The sequence below is a fragment of the Rhinopithecus roxellana genome, chromosome 5, assembly GCF_007565055.1.
Source record: "Rhinopithecus roxellana isolate Shanxi Qingling chromosome 5, ASM756505v1, whole genome shotgun sequence".
Taxonomy (NCBI): Eukaryota; Metazoa; Chordata; class Mammalia; order Primates; family Cercopithecidae; genus Rhinopithecus; species Rhinopithecus roxellana.
Genome location: NC_044553.1, coordinates 134,607,000 through 134,624,427, shown reverse-complemented (window position 1 = coordinate 134,624,427; position 17,428 = coordinate 134,607,000). Strand labels below are relative to the sequence as shown.

Below are 17,428 nucleotides of genomic sequence, written 5' to 3'. Positions count from 1 at the left end.
TATTAAATGGCAGCCGAGGGTGGTGGCTCACGCTTGTAATCCCAGCACTTTGGGAGGCTGAGGCGGGCAGATCATGAGGTCCAGAGACCAAGACCGTCCTGGCCAACATGATGAAATCCCATCTCTACTAAAAATACAAAAATTAGCTGGGCATGGCAGTGCGCGCTTGTAGTCCCAGCTACTCAGGAGACTGAGGCAGGAGAATTGCTTGAACCCAGGAGGTGGAGGGTGTGGTGAGCCTAGATGGCGCCACTGCAACTCCAGCCTGGCGACAGAGGGAGACTCCATCTCAAAAGAAAAAAAAAAAATTACATGGGCAAAAATACCTAATAACCAGGGGCAGAACACAGGCCACCAACTCCTAACCCAGATTTTGTATTCAATTTTTAAAAGAGAAAAATTACTTTTTCTCTGAAAATACAGATTTTTATGTACTAGATTTGCTTAAAGCAAGATAGGCCTTTGGACATCTCCTGCTTTCCAGGGTCTGCTCTGGATGTTCCTGGGAGAAAGTCACAGGGAGGTGGCCATAGGATCTGTCCCAACCATGTGAGGAATCTGAAAAGCTTGGATCCCTGAGCTGAGCTCAGTCTTAAGAGAGAGGGAGAGCCAGAGAAAGCCCAAGTCTGATCTCTTCTGTGGCTGTTGCTGGGCCCCCAAATTGGGAAACGATCTCTGATTATTTTACCTAAGAAAGGAAAAATCATAAAACACAAGGAGAGTGTGGCTGGATGCGGGGGAGGGTGGTGTTCAGACGTGCAGGCGAGGGGAGCAGAGAGGGCGGAGGCACCCACATCTCTCCCTCTGCAGCCCTCCTCAAGCGCCTGGCCCCCCAAACTCCCCCAGCAACAGAGGCCCACTGTGGGACCCTAATGCGGAGGAGCAGTCCTGGGGAAGGTGAAGTTTGCCTTTCAGAGTCCCGTCAGAGTCTGAGATGGGCGATGAGCCCACGCTGGTCTCAGGGGCCCTGGGCCTTGCCTGCAGAGCCAGGAGGGACCCCCAAACAAAAGCTAAGCCAGGCAGCTGCCAAGAGCCCCCACCTGGCAGGGGCCCAGGCTGTTGAAGGAGGTATGCTCCTCCTAAGGGGGTCGGTCCCCACGGAGCTTCAGATCCCAGGATCTCTCCAAGGCCCTGCAGGGGACAGAAACTAAACTCGGCTCTCTGCTTTGTCCACACTTGGGAGCTTTTGTGTCATCTCCCCGCTCTTGGATCTGGACCTGCCAGCACTGGTGGGGAGTGGGGGAGGGAGCGTTCCAGTGGCTGTCCCTTCCTTCTTCAGGCAGAGCTCCTTAAAGGGCCTTTTCGGGCTCAGCGTGTCTGCCTGGGAGGCCCCAGCTGCCACCCTGGGTAAAGGACATCAACCAAAGGGCTATATTTGCAGCGGGGCAGGGGTGTCAACACTGAGGCTTCCCCTGCACGTCCTGCCCACTTGAGGCAGCAGGGGTCTCATGCCTCTGTCCTCCCAGCTCCCCCAATACCATCATCCTGGGACACATAGTGTCCACCTCATTTCTCTGACAAGTGCTAGTGTGGATGTCTGAGCGGCCGCCGGTCAATTGTGGGCCTCACCACCTCCCTTCCTGCCATCAGTGCACCCCTCACCATCTCCTGCTTTCTGGGAAGCCACTAGAAAGTGCCCTTCTCTCTTCCCAGCACTGCATAGCCCCTAAAGAGACTCTGCTCAGTGTTACGAGACGTCCAGGAATTGAGTGGGGGTCCTCTCTGGCCCTCCCCCATCCCTGCCCTGTGCCATGGGGAGCAGACACTGAACAGGGCAAGGAAAGTTCCAGCCTCTGGGCCCAGCTCCCCTCAAATGAATGTGTGACTGAGGGTGGGAGTCATCTCACTCCAGCTCCTGCAGGGCTCCATTTTGTCACCTGTAAAATTCAGGGCTATATTGAAAACAATGAGGCTTCTGGCTGCTTTACGTACCTGGGATGCTGTCAGGTAGGAAGGGAGGCTGCATGCTGCAACCAAGTGGCCCCTGGCCCTCTGCTTGACCTGCTGTTTTCACATCCAACTTCGTCTCTGGATGTAAGAACAACAGGTCAAGCAGCTCCATCTCTAGGGCTTAAGAGGAATAAATGAGTCTCCAAAGCTTAGAAACCCTCAGATTCCCAGCACCACATGGAGAGGAAAGTTGAGAGACCAGCACTCAGGCATGCTTCTAGGGGCCTTTGCGCCTCGATTTTCCCATCTGTGAACACCAGGAGGCTCTGAAGGAGCAGAAAGAGCCTGGCATAGGAGTCAGGGGACCCAGTTCAGCCACTAGTTTGGGTCATCCTATCCAGGAGCAAGACCAAAATTATATAGAGTCAAAAATGAACTAACATCTGCAGGCTCGATGTGGCCCATTTTTAATCTGGAAAGGAGATCGTTTTTTCGGTTGAGCCCCTAACGAAGCAGCTGGCCTGTCTAAGAGCTGAGTGGTCCGCTCCATCACAAAGGGGTTAAATGAAGCCCTGAATGAGGAGCATTTTAAAAGCCAGTGTGCCATGTCGACACAAAGGCCACCGAGGGTCTGCCTCAAGAGCTTCTGTTTAATGGATATAGGTGCTGGGCTGAGCTGAGGTGAAGTGGGGGACCTGGAAATGGTAAACGGAAGTGGAAGGTCCAATTTCTATAGCACATGATGGTCCAAGTTGTTCTGACAAAGCATCTTAGGTCTGGGCCCTCATCTTCGGAGGGCCCTGGGAGAGGGGATAGACTGGGGCTCCCAAGGCTGGGCTGGGCTTCCAGATGCCCACTCCTAGCCTTCCCCCTCCAGGAAGGGTCTGCATTCCAGACTTGTCCCTTGGTTCTTTCTGTAGCCCCTTCTGATCACCCCCACACACCTCTTTTCCTGTTTCCTCCCACTTCTAGAAGGATTCCAGGCCCAGAGCTTAAAAGTTGATCTCTAAGAGCTGTCACTGGCTCCCCTTGGAAGCTGGAGAAGCAGGGAAACCACATACACTCACGACCCATCCCCAAAATGGTACTGAACGAGGTTACTCAAACTAAAAACATTGTCGGGGCATGGTGGTTCATGCCTGTAATCCCAGCACTTTAGGAGGCTGAGATGGGAGGACAGCCTGAGCCCAGGAGTTCGAGACCAACCTGAGCAACATGACAAGACCTTGCCTCTACTGATAATATTTTAATATAAGAAAAGGAGCAAATCAATAGAGAAAGTGAGGAAGAGGAGATCTGGAGCAGTTGTCCCAATGACAGCTACGTGTCATTTCAAATTTTCTAGTAGCCACATTAAAGAATAGATAACAAGAGGCATGTGATGCTAATTTCACAATGTTTTATTTAACATGTTCAGAAGATTAGCCTTTCTGCATGCAATCATGTTTTTAAAATTATTACCACCAGACTTTACACTGCTTTTTATGGTCCTATTAAGTCTTCTAAAGAGGGTATGTGTTGTACACTGAGCACACCTCTGTTTGGACCAGCGCTCGGGAGCCACGTGTGGCTTATGGTTGCCATATTAGACAGCACAGCTCTAGAGACAGAGGACACAGGGAGAGAAAGGAGAGGGAAGGGAGAGGATGGGAAGAGAGGGACAAGGAAGGGACCAGCATTTCCAAGGCAAGAGCCATGTCCTATCCACCCACCAGAAAACAAATGCCATTCTTCACAGCTGAAAGGAGCATTATTTATCATTCCTGGCCTTAATGTGTCTGTCCTTTCCAACCCCGAGCCCTCGAGGGTGCTGGGGGATATAACAGCTTCTTAAGCCTACCCCTCCTAGGGTGGAGGTGGGGTTTGCCCCTAAAGGAGGGCCTTCCCAGAGTGCCAGGCCAGCTGTCTGGGGCCCAAGTGGGGTCAGGGGTTCTGAAGGATCCTTAATGGAGAAATTCCAATTCCCACTTCCCTAAAGGAGGAGAGCCATGCGGGAGCTGTGGCGGGCTGGCAGGGTGTGGGAGGAGATGGGCGCCCAGACTGGTTCTCACCCTGGGACACAGGTCTGCGGCTTGTGGGTGTCTCACGGGGATGAAAACTCCCCAGCAAGCAGAGCCTCAAGGCAAACCCCGACTCGCTGGGGCCTCTTACCTTCCTTCAGCATCCCCACTTTGAGGCATTTCATGAAGCGGCAGGCCTGGCAGGACTTGCGCCTCCGTTTGGTGATCTCACACTCATTGGTGGCCGGGCAACTGTACTCGATGTTCCCTGCAATCAGACACAGAGAGGGTTGCCAGGTGCTGGCCGCCCAGGGTCCCCACCTGCCAGTGCAGGGCTGGATGGAGGGGGATTTTAATTCGCCAGAGCTGCCACTCCCCGCCACCCCGAGGCTCCCACAGAGCAGCGTTCTCAAAGCAGGTGCTTTGAGGTGCTTGTCAGAACGTTTCAAACTCTCTTCCATATGGAGACTCCAGGTAGCAGGTGTGGGTGGACCAGGCAGCCACTTGGGGAAACACCCTCCAGAGGATGGCCACCCACAGTGTTGAAGCCACCTGTGGGCAGGGACATCGAAACTCACTGAGCTAGCCTTTTACTCCGGGAGGAGAACACCCCCTGTGCTGACCAGAACATCAGCACAGACCACCACCACCACCACCGGCTCCTCCAGCCTCCAGTCTGGGACCCTGATGTGCGGGAAGAGCCTCTTGGAAACTCTGTGTCCACCAGGATCAAGGCCTGGGTTCTGCATCGCACTGGAGGGGCCCAGGCCACCCGGCTTTGCTGACCTTGAGGATATGCTTCCTCTCACCAAGTTGAAATTTCCTCGTCTTCAAAACAGTGAGATAATCTACTAAAGACTGCATACGGACAACTGCTTTAAACACTATCCAATTCAAGGGGGTCATTTTATAAGCACAGTTCGTTCAGCAGAGGGAATCTGTGATAAATTTTTCAGGCCACTCCTTTCATGGGTTATAAGAACAGCTACCAGGCTGGGCACAGTGGCTCATGCCTGTAATCCCAGCACTTTCAGAAGCTAAGGTGGGTGGATCACCTGAGGTGAGAGTTTGAGACCAGCCTGACCAATATGGCGAAATGCTGTCTCTACTAAAAATACAAAAAATTTAGCCAGGTGTGGTGGTGTGTACCTGTAATCCCAGCTACTCGGGAGGCTGAGACAAGAGAATTGCTTGAACCCGGGAGGCAGAGGTTGCGGTGAGCTGAGATCACGCCACTGCACTCCAACCTGGGCGACAGACCAAGACTCTGTCTCAAACAAAACAAAACAAAACAAAGAATGGCTACCATAAACCCAACCCATGCTCCTTTAAGCTGTAGGCCCCACGAAGCCAAGACCTTGGGCTGCTCCCCAGTGTCCAGCAGCACTGAGCACAGCCCCCGCCATATAGAGACGGGCAGGTAGAATGCAGCGAATGAAGGAACTACAGAGTCCTTCCCAATAGCAATTCCATGAAAGAGAAAGTAAGTACTAACACTATTCCCATTTGACAGGTGAGTTTTCCAAGTGTTTCTATGCCGTGTGAACACAGAGGTCTTCTTTAGGTTGAACTGACCTTCCAGTGCTCTTCCTGGGAGGGCTGACAGTCCAGTCAGGAGAGGCTGCGGCTGCCTTTCTAATACAGGCATCTGCCCTGGGCACGCTGACCTGCTGACTCTTATTAACGAATATGCATTGAGCACCTACAGTGTGCCTGGTAATGGAAGGAAAGGCAATGGGTGGAGAGCGGGGTGCGGGGGCGTGGGGAGCGTAAAGAAATGTAACTGGAGTGGCCGGGCGCAGTGGCTCCTGCCTATAATCCAGCACTTTGGGAGGCTGAGGCAGGTGGATCACCTGAGGCCCGGAGTTCGAGACCAGCCTGGCCAACATGGTGAAACCCTGTCTCTACTAAAAACACAAAAAAAACAAGTAGCTGGGCGTAGGGGTGGGCACCTGTAATCCCAGCTACTCGGGAGGCTGAGGCAGGAGAATCACTTGAACCCAGGAGGCGGAGGTTGCAGTGAGCCAAGATCGTGCCATTGCACTCCAGCCTGGGTGACAAGAGCAAAACTCCGTCTCAAAAAAAAAAAAAAAAAAAAAAAAAAAAAAAAATGCAACCGGAAGGTACAAATGAAAAACAGCACATCACAGTGCTGTTTTGTTATGGTGTCTCTTTGGCTCCCAAAGTCCCAAAGTCACTGAGGTCAGCCTGAGCCAGGGTTTTCCAGAACAGAATCTCTCAACTGGAACACATCTGTCTTTCCAGCCCCACCCAGACACCCACTTCCTGAGGGAGCAGGGAGGAGCTGGAGGCTTGCCTCTCTGAATCCTCCACACTAAACCCTACCCACTTCAGAAGAATAGCAGCTAAAATTTACTGTGCACCTACTGTGTACACAATTTGCACCAGCTCCCTCAGTCCTCACAACAGCCTCTGAAGGTACATCAGTGTCTGATTTCACAGACCAAGAAACTGAGGCTCTGGGAGCTGAAGCGGGTTACGCAAGGCCACACAGAGCTCCTGTCCCACCCTGCATCTCACAAGGAAGATGGGGAAATTGGAAGTGCTGCCCCCTAAGGACAGGCCCCTGGTGCTGACGCAGCAGCTGAGGTCGCCTGGTGGGCAGCAGGGGAGAAGGGTGGCCTTGGGCTTCCCTGTGTCACTACCTCCCCACATGGGATATGGATGGAAACCTTTTCTATTGGATTTTCTGGGAACAAGCATGAACCATGTTCTACCATTAAAAAGTGCTTTGAGGTAGCAAAATTACTCAATGTGCCTAACTGTATTGAGTACTCATGATGGCTCAGTGAGTATTCTCATCCTTTCTTACTGGTGAGGAAAACTATTTCTGGAGCACCTTGGAGATCTACAGGTGAAGGCTAGTGATCCTCCGTCCCTCTCTCCCTCGCTCCCTCTCTCTCCCTCTCCCTCTCTCTGCCTCTCTCCCTCAGTCTCTCTCTCTCTCCCTGTCTCCCCCTCTCCCCCCTCTGTCCCTCTCTCTGTCTCTCTCCCTCTCTGTCCCTCTCTCTCCCTCCCTCTCTCCCTCTCTGTCCCTCTTTCTCCCTCCCTTTCTCCCTCTCTCCCTCTCTGTCCCTCTCTCTCCCTCCCTTTCTCCCTCTCTCCCTCTCTGTCCCTCTCTCTCCCTCCCTTTCTCCCTCTCTCCCTCTCTGTCCCTCTCTCTCCCTCCCTTTCTCCCTCTCTCCCTCTCTCTCCCTCTCTCTCCCTCACTTTCTCCCTCTCTCCATCTCTCTCCCTCTCTCCCTCTCTCTCCCTCTCTCAAGTCCAGCAGGCATCACCTTTTTCTCCATCCCATTTCTTGCAGGGAGGGAGCTGGAGGTCATGCTCTGTGCTGGAGGATGGAAGGTGATGGGAAGGGGAAGGGATGAAGATTCTCTGTACCCCTCTTCGCTTTTATCTAGCCGTAACTATTTCTTAAAGCGTTCTGGCTTGGGTGGCTTCTTGGGGAATAATTTCAATATTCATATAAGCCCAGTAAAATTCGAAAGACAAACAGAAAGGAGGGAAACACATATAAAAGCTAATTCAGCCAAGCCTTTATCTTGGCTTAGAAGGCACTGGAAGATTTGGCCCGTCCCCACCCAGGTCCACCCTCTCTCTGCAGCCTCAACATGCTGATTTCCTCCACTAGCTCTGCATTAACTATCACTTCCTGGAACTCCATGGTCTCCTAGGCTGCCAGGCCTTTGCTTTGCAGCTTAGAACAGACTCTCTATGCTCCCTCCACCCTCTGTTCCTCCAGGTCCCACATGGGGAGGCGCTCCTTCTCCGTGCTGATAACCCATTAATGTCCCCTGTGTTGTATCTGTCTCCCTCCTCCATGTACTCCAGCTCCTCTCTAGTCCCACTGCCTGGGACACCAAGCCACTCACTGCGCACACACGGGGAGCTCACACTGGCCAGTGCTTGTTAGGGAGTAGCCACAGCTCTGCTTGACAGATCCTGAGGCTTTCATGTTCCCAGCAACCCTGGAGGTAAATAGATTTTTCTCTATCTTACAGATAGGAAGGTGAGTAGAGGGGCCAGGCGCGGTGGCTCACACCTGTAATCCCAGCACTTTGGGAGGCCCAGGCAGTCAGATCATCTGAGGTCAGGAGGTCGAGACTAGCCTGGCCAACCTGGTGAAACCCCGTCTCTACTAAAAATACAAAACTTAGCCAGGTGTGGTGGTGCACACCCGTAGTCCCAGCTACTTGGGAGGCTGAGGAAGAAGGATTTCTTGAACCCAGGAACCCGAGATTGCAGTGAGTCAAGATTGCGCCACTGCACTCCAGCCTGGGCGACAGAGCGAGACTCTCAAAAAAAAAAAAAGAAAAGAAAGTGAACAGAATCCAGGGCATGGGACAGCAAGGACTGGGACCCAGCCTGTCAGGTCCAGCCTGCTCTGAGCCACTGTGCAAAGAGCTCACAGGGCCTGCCCTGGGCTTCACAGCTCCAGCTGCCTGGGACCCCTACACCCTTTGCATGTTCTTCACTTTTCCCATGCTTTGCTCTCAGCTGCTCAGCCAATCTGTCACCTTTTGAGGAAGGATAGGCCACAAGCTGCTGCTCAGAGCAGGGGTGTCAGGAAGTGTGTGTGTGGAGCTGGTACTGGTGCTTTCCCAGGACAAGAGGACCAAGTGCTAACAGCAAGTCCCCAGCCAGGCTCTTCACCCTTTGGGGGCCGGCCTGCATGCACGTGTGTGTACGTGTCAGTGTGTGTCAAAATAAATAAATTATTTATTTATTTTGGTTCCTTTCAATTTGTTTTATGGCCCCAGCGGCTGGCTGCCAGCAAAGCCAGGCTGGCGGCCTTGCTTTGTAATTTTTTTAAGTGCCTCCTTGATAAAGTGATGAGATTAATCCATCAGAATTCCTGTGGTCTCTTGAGGCGGGCCTAGGAGCGTGCAGGAACAGGGACAGGACATTGGCGGCACACACACATGCAGCTGAGGTGTGGAAGTTTTGGGGATGAGTTCTCTCAGGACAGGGACACAGCCAATGGTTAGCAAAAATTCCAGGTTCTAACCTGGGAGTGTATTCAGTATAGACAGGTGCAGACTCCACTTTGGGCACATCACCTAACTTCTCGGAGCCTCAGTTTCCTCATCTGTAAAATGGATACAGTTCCCAACTCATAAAGTTCTTATGTAAAAAGTTCCCCAGATTCAGGTCAGGCACAGCGGCTCATGCTTGTAATCCCATCACTTTGGGGAACCAAGGCAGGAGGATCACTTGAGGTCAGGAGTTTGAGATCAGCCTGGCCAAACATGGTGAAACCCCATCTCTACCAAAAATACAAAAAATTAGCCAGGCGTGGTGGTGGGCATCTGTAATCCCAGCTTCTTGGGAGACTGAGGCAGGAGAATTGCTTAAACCCAGGAGGCAGAGGTTGCAGAGATCATGCCATTGCACTCCAGCCTGGGCGACAGAGTGAGATTCCATCTCAAAAATAAACACATAAAAAATAAAAGTTCCCCAGATTCAGTGACAGAAAGCATACGAAGGTCTTAGTGAAGTGCAGGCACTGGCAAGCAGGCCACCATGGCTGCTCTGCTTATTTTTACATTCAGGCAGATCTTAAACAGCAGGAGTGTCCAATCTTTTGGCTTCCCTGGGCAGCATCGAAGAAGAATTGCCTAGGGCCATGCATAAAATATACTAATGATAACTGATGAGCTAAAAAAAACAAAACAAAACAGAAACACTCATCCTATTACAAGAAAGTTTATGAATTTGTGTTGGGCCGCATTCAAAGCCATCCTGGGCCACGGGTTGGACAAGATTGTCTTACAGCGTAGACACAACCAAAGGATTCCAGGGTAAGCCTTTTCTAGGTGTCAGATCCGAGGTTAGCCACCAACTCTGATATTTGAGAACATTAAGGTCTGCTTCCCATCCCTAGACCTCAGAGTGGATGCTGCCGGTGCCTGTGGGAGGGAGGCAGGTACTGGTAGAACCTGACCTAGACTTCTCTATGACCTTAAGGCAGAGGGGTAACAACCACCATCAGCTCTCTTTGATCCTGTGCTTCCCTGGGAGAAGGAAATCCCAGGGGATCCCCCTCAGCTGTTCACCAACGGCTGCAGGGAGTAGGGAAGCCCTGCCACAGGCTCAGGGAGGGGGTTGCTAAGCTCAGACAAATAGCTCTCAGGGAGCTGTGGGCTCAGAGGCTGCTGGCTAATAACAGAGCTCAAGTGGTACCACTCTGTGCATCTCCTGTGAAAGGGCTGGGGTGATGGTCACTCAGTTCCACTCCCTTATTTACTTACCCCTGGAGACAGGGACCATCCCTTTCATCTCTGTGTTGCCCAGGGTCCTCTGCCCTCCCGATGCTCCCCTCACCATGAGCTGGATGATCTCATTCATGCCACTGGCTTCCACTCTCACTTAATTGGCAATGATCTGCAGCCAGTGCCCATGCCCTTATAGCCATCTGCCTGCTCATGTGTCTACCTGGAGGTCCCCTGGGCCCTCCCTTTTCTCAAACTGAACCCATCCTCATCCAACCTGTTCCTTTTACTGTATCCCTTGTCTCACACAAGGGGACGACTAGCCACCTGCAACCTGTCAGAAATGAAGGGGCCTCCTGGATTTTTCCATACCTACCCCTAAGATTCTTTTCATCCTACTTCCTGATACCTCCTCCCTCCCTCCCTTCTGCAACAGTCCTAGTTTCACACTCATCACCCCTTTTGACTACTATCATGCACTAGCCTGTCTCCATTTCCCTTTCCAATCTGTCCTCCACACTGCCTCCTGGAGGTCGGTTAATAACTTTCCCAGACAAGTTTATCGGTTCTCTGGCTCATCGCGGTACATGGAGCACACCTGTCTACATGTCATCCCAAAAGTCCAGTAACTGGCAGGACAGGAGTGGGAACTGTCTCAGAGAATGAGGAAAGTAGAAACCTAGGTAGCTAAAGCAAGGGATCCAGATAAGAAATAAGCTAGCCACACTGCAGAACCTCAGAAAGTGTCAGGCATTGAAGACTCAATATACAGTAGCATCAGGAGCTAGAAGACAAAGCAGCAATGGTGTCCAAATTCTGAGGGACAATTATTTTCTTTTCCTTCTTTTCTTTCTTTCTTTTTTTTTTTTTTTTTGTGAGATCGAGTTTCGCTCTTGTTACCCAGGCTGGAGTGCAGTGGTGTAATCTTGGCTCACTGCAACCTTGGCCTCCCAGATTCAAGCGATTATCCTGCCTCAGCCTTCCAAATAGCTGGGACTACCGGCGTGCACCACCAAGTCCAGCTAATTTTGTATTTTTAGTAGGGACAGGGTTTCTCCAGGTTGGTCAGGCTGGTCTCGAACTCCTGACTTCAGGTGATTCGCCCGCCTCAGCCTCCCAAAGTACTGGGATTACAGGCGTGAGCCACTGCGCCTGTCCAAGGACAATTATTTTCAACTAGAATTCTGTACCAAACCAAGATATGAATCTAATGTGAAGGTTGGAGGATGGAATAGAGGCATTTCCACATATACAAGGTATTGCCAATTTTACCTCTCCTGTACCTTTTGAGGGCACCCATGAACTACGTGCTTTCCCCAGAGAAGGAGTGAACCAAAAAAAAGGAAAAGGTAGGATCCAGAAAACAGGGAATACAACCCACGAGAAAAGTCAAGGACATGTCAAGAAGGAAATGGCAAAATAGATTATTTTGTGAATATAACCATATTGGGACAGTGGGATGATCATGTGTGTGTGTGTGTGTGTTGGGATGGGTTGTGTAACTGGAGCTAACTCATCTTCCATAACAGAAAGTCAAGAAAGAAGGTAAAAGTTGCTGTCAGCAAATATAGCTATAAAATCACAATATTACTAAATGATAGAAGAGGAGATTTTTTTTAAATGGTTAACTCTGGATTGGAGTGGGAGGAGACTGGGTAGCGCCAGTGATTGCGCTCTTTCATTATACAACATACATATATATAAAAACATATATTTATATAAACATATATGTATGTTTTATGGTTTTTTATTTTTTGTTTTTTGTCTTTTTGAGACAGAGTCTCGTTCTGTCACCCAGGCTGGAGTGCAGTGGCACAGTCTTGGCTCACTGCAGCCTCTGCCTCCCAGGTTCAAGCAATTCTCCTGCCTCAGCCTCCCAAGTAGCTGGGATCACAGGCACCCACCACCACACCCGGCTAATTTTTGTATTTTTAGAAGTGACGGGGTTTTACCATGTTGGCCAGGCTGGTCTCAAACTCCTGGTGATCCGCCTGCCTCAGCTTCCCAAATTGCTGGCATTACAGGTGTGAGCCACTGTGCCTGGCCTAAAAGTTATGTTTCTTTTATACTCTTTAAACTATTTGCATACCTTATTTTGAAAAGAATTAGAAATAAATTTAAAGTATAAATTTAAGAAATTCTCCACCTGCTGTCCCCTAGAGCAGAGAACAAAATCTAAACTCCAGGGCAAAGCCTACCTGGCCTTTTATGATCTGACCATTTCCAACTTGTCCATCCTAATCCCTTCTCACTGAGGCCTCCAGTTCGTAGGCTCCAGCAGACCTGAACTATCAGTAAGTATAATAGTTCATGGATCTCATGGAGCCCCCAGCCCTCCCATGCCTCCCTCTACCTGACACTCCTCATGTGGTCCTCCTGGCCAGCTCCTCGATGGAGCCACAGCTCTCACATGGCCTCGTTGGTGACACTTTCTTCCCTTCTGCCCCAGACAGGCTCACATGTTTCTCCCCACCACCCCATCCCCACACGGAAAGCAGCTACCTTAGCGTTTCCTAATCACATTGGTACCTGTGGGCCTCCCTTCTGAACTGCGTACTTTTTGGGAATGGAGATTATTATGTTTTTCATTTCTGTATCTCAAGTACAGTATCTCAATCCTGGTACCTGATTAATATCTGTTGAATAGATAATGAATGCAGATGAATCAAAAGCAAGAGCCCCCACCCAGAGAATCCTAGAATTCCACAACAGTGACCTTTCAGCTACCAAATGCAATTGTCTCCTCTTGGTCTTTCTCCTCCTGGTCCTTCCTGAAGCAGCAGACACCCATTGCCACCCTCTTAAAACAGACTACTTTGTTAGATTTCATCTCCCTTCTCTCTGCAGGGACTCTTGCAGCATCTCTGACCACTTCTGTATGTATTTCATCAACTCTGGAGTGCTTGCTTTCTTTAGTTTTTTAGTCGCCTGGTTTGTAATGAACTAAGATGCTTTCAACGGTAAGGTGCATCAGTCAAGAAAGAAAAAAGAATCCACCGATTAGGCTCATGCCTGTAATTCCAGCACTTTGGGAGGCCACGGCCGGCAGATCACTTGAGCCCAGGTGTTCAAGACCAGCCAGGACAACATGATGAAATCCCATCTCTACCAAAAATACAAAAAATTAGCCGAGCCTGGTGGCGTGCCCCTGTGGTACCAGCTACTTTGGAGGCTGAGGTGGGAGGATCACTTGAGCCCAGGGAGGTTGAGGCGGCAGAGAGCCAAGATTGTGCCACTGCACTTCAGCCCGGGGGACAGAGCGAGACCCAGTCTCAAAAAAAAAAAAAAAAAAAAAAGAGCTTTTTTCCAGATTTTATTTGATCCCATCGCCTTCTTACACATACATAAGAGAAAACACAAGAAAAACAGATTGGTTAAAATATTGTTAAAATATCACAGAGTCTAACTCTCCTGATTCATTTTTGATCAGTCATTGTTTTCAGGTTTTTTTCACAGACTCATCCTCTCTACTATCAAGGGCTTTGTTAAGAAAATGTTCACTGTTGTCTCAGGCCACTGGCCCCTACTCTGCAACTTTTGAGGTGCATTTGAGAGCAGTGACAACCAGGAAATGGCTGTCACCTGGTCAATGGTAACTGTGACAGGCAGCCCAATTCAGAGATGTAACTTGGAGAAAATGTGCATCTTAGAACTGATGAAATATGGCAGTCCTCAATCTCCTTTCAGGGCCCCTCCTATGCTCTTTCTGTTCAACAAGGTCCCTCAACCCTTCTCCTTCTAAAGAGCTTTCACTAGAACAGCAGTTCTCAAATTTGAGCTTGCATAAAGCTCACTTGAAGGGCTGGTTAAATCAGATTGCTGGGCCTTGCCCCCCAGTCTCAGATTCAGTACATCTGGGGTGGGGCCCAAAATTTGCATTTCTAAGAAGCTCCCAGGTGTAGCCTTTGCTGCTGGCCTGAGGGCCACACTTTGAGAACCACAGCCTAGAGGATCTCCTTAGACTTAAAACCCCAGTCAAGATTTTGCTTCTGGGCTGTAATTCTAAACTCTCCAGGGTCTCCGTGAACTTATCAAACTCAGTATGTCCAAAACTTTATCCATTATCTCATGCTCCTTCCCACCCTGACTCCCCCAGCTGATGAAATTGTTCCTTCTGAGGCCGGGTGCGGTGGCTCAAGCCTGTAATCCCAGCACTTTGGGAGGCTGAGACGGGCGGATCACGAGGTCAGGAGATCGAGACCATCCTGGCTAACACTGTGAAACCCCGTCTCTACTTAAAAAAAAAAAAAATACAAAAAAACTAGCCGGGCGAGGTGGCGGGCACCTGTAGTCCCAGCTGCTCTGGAGGCTGAGGCAGGAGAATGGCGTAAACCCGGGAGGCGGAGATTGCAGTGAGCTGAGATCCGGCCACTGCACTCCAGTCTGGGCGACAGAGCGAGACTCCGTCTCAAAAAAAAAAAAAAAAAAAAAAGAAATTGTTCCTTCTGGGTATGTATGTTTTCCCCTAATGGCCTTGCCATCTCCCTAGTAGCCTAAATTAGAAATCTAAGAGTCCCCCTTCCCTCAGCGTCCACAATCCAGTCACTATCCTTTTAATACTGAATCCACCTTTTTTTTTTTTTTTTTTTTAGAGATAGAGTCTCACTCTGTTGCCCAGGCTGGAGTGCAATGGCCCGATCTCAGCTCACTACAACCTCTGCCTCCCAGGTTCCAGTGATTCTCCAGCCTCAGCCTCCCAAGTAGCTGTGATTATAGGTGTGCGCCACCATGCCTGACTAATTTTTGTATTTTTAGTATACACAGGGTTTCACCATGTTGGTCAGACTGGTCTCAAACTCCTGACCTCAAGTGATCTGCCGCCTCAGCCTCTCAAAGTGCTGGGATTACAGGCGTGAGCCACCGTGCCCGGCCTGAATCCACTTTGGAAAGTACCTCAAGCCTGACTTCTCCTTCTAGGCCTTTTGCCCTGATCTTGGTTTGGACAGCCCTAACTGTACTGTTAAAATTGCTTCCTGTGGCTGATACGGTGGCTCACACCTGTAATCCCAGCACTTTGGGAGGCCAAGCCAGGCAAATCATGAGGTCAGGAGTTTAAGATCAGCCTGGCCAACAGAGTGAAACCCCCTTCCTACTTAAAATACAAAAATTAGCCAGGTGTGGTGGCATGCACCTGTAGTCCCAGCTACTCGGGAGGCTGAGGCAGGAGAATCACTTGAACCCGGGAGGCAGAGGTTGCGGTGACCCAAGACCATGACATTGCACTCCAGCTTGGGTGACAGAGTGAGACTCCATCTCAAAGAAAAAAAAAAATTGCTTCCTGCTGGGCACAGTGGCTCACACCTGTAATCCCAGCACTTTGGGAGGCCAAGGCGGGAGGGTCATGAGGTCAGGAGTTCAAGACCAGCCTGGCCAACACAGTGAAACCCTGTCTCTACTAAAAATACAAAAAAAAAAACCCCAAAAAACAAATAAACAAATATTAGCTGGGCATGGTGGTGCACACCTGTAATCCCAGCTGCTGGGGAGGCTAAGGCAGGAGAATCGCTTGAACCCAGGAGGCAGAGGTTGCAGTGAACTGAGATTGCACCACTGCATTCCAGCCTGGGCAACATAGCAAGACTCTGTCTCAAAAATAAATAAATAAAATAAAATTGCTTCCTCACTGGGCTCCCAGCCCCTAGCCTCTCCTGCTTCCGCATCATCATTCCTATTGTTGCCTGAATTATCTTGCTGAAAGGAGATCTGATTAATTCCTTGCTCAGAAGCCTTCAATGACTTCCCAATGCCAAGCATAACTAACAAAACAAACACTACTTATTTCATGTGCCAGGCACTCAGTTACACCCTCACATGCATGTCTCATTTCATTTTTGCAACAACACTGTAGGGGCAGGAACTATTTATTAGCCACATTTTACTGATATGGACATTAAGACTCAGAAAAGCTAAGTCACTTGCCCAAGGTGATACAACGAAGAAATTGTTAAGCTGAGATCCTAAGCCTGGTTAAATAGCCCTCAAATCTTAAATATGACTCCTTACTTAGTGTTCCTTACCATGACCTGTGAAGCCCGGTGTAGTCCAGTCCCATGCTGTTTTTCCAGCCCATCATCCACCACTGAGCCCCCTCCTCTCTTGCTGCCAAGCATGTTTACCTTCCACTCCTGAGAAAGTGTCCCTTCTTCCAGGAAGCCCTCCCTACCCTCCAGAAGGTATGAACCTTCTCTGAACTCTATGTGTCACCTAAGTCACAGGCTGACCACATTCTGACTTGCACCCTGGTTGTGTCTCCAAAAAGAGGAATTGTGGCCAGGTGCGGTGGCTCAAGCCTGTGATCCCAGCACTTTGGGAGGCCGAGACGGGTGGATCATGAGGTCAGGAGATCAAGACCATCCTGACCAACACGGTGAAACCCCGTCTCTACTAAAAAAACACAAAAAACTAGCCGGGCGAGGTGGCGGGCGCCTGTAGTCCCAGCTACTCGGGAGGCTGAGGCAGGAGAATGGCGTAAAACCCGGGAGGCGGAGCTTGCAGTGAGCTGAGATCCGGCCACTGCACTCCAGTCTGGGCGACAGAGCGAGACTCCGTCTCAAAAACAAACAAACAAACAAACAAAAAAACAAAAAGAGGAATTGTGATTTGTTCTGTCATTTGCCAGTACCCTGCAGATAGCTAACATTCTGTGGGTTTAATGGACTCTTCTTGTATAGATGAGGAAACTGAGGCCAGAGGAACTCAGTCCTTGCTTGCCCAATGTCAGCCAGTTGGCTAGTGACTGGGCTAGGACCAGCACCTAGCTCCTGACTCCTGCCGACTCCTGCCCTTGTCTCTACACCCGTCTTGTGTCTCCCGAGATCCGGGATCGGGATCCGCCAGCTGCATTCTCCAGGACAAAAGACCTGGAGGTGACCCAAGGTGGAATAACCCATCAATCATCCCCCTTTCCCTCTCCTAGGGGAGTTTTCTTCCAAGCCTGCATCTGGGCCCCAGGTGAATGGAGGAAGCACTGTGCCAGGCCTCTTTCTTTCTTGTTCCTTCTTGTTTTAAGTTAGAGACCCAGGAGTTGCTCAAAGGACTCCCAGTGGCCTGTGCAAAGTTGGCCATCTACCCCGGGAACTCAAGAAGTGCAGACTGGCTTTACCTAACCGCACAGCCCCTCATGGCCATGTATCATATGTTAGTCAATGGCTGCTACTCTACCTAGAAAAAAATCCAAGTGCACCACTCACCATGGCCCCCGGACTTTGCCCATCCTCTCCAGCCCCTTCCACTTTGCCTTTGCTCACTGACACTAGTCATGTTGGTCTTTCTGCTGTCCTGAAACACACTGGCTTTTTCCTCTGC

General features: G+C 50.2%; 1 protein-coding gene across 2 annotated transcripts in view; it reads right to left on the bottom strand.

Annotated features, from left to right (window-relative positions):
* The window catches only part of ESRRB (estrogen related receptor beta), a 189,277-nt gene that overhangs the window by 31,687 nt on the left and 140,162 nt on the right, over positions 1 to 17,428 (bottom strand). For both annotated transcript variants that reach the window (XM_010382693.2, XM_030929726.1), the window contains exon 3: positions 4,042 to 4,158. In XM_010382693.2, coding sequence (XP_010380995.1) covers positions 4,042 to 4,158 — 117 coding nt within the window. The remainder of the gene's footprint in view (positions 1 to 4,041; positions 4,159 to 17,428) is intronic.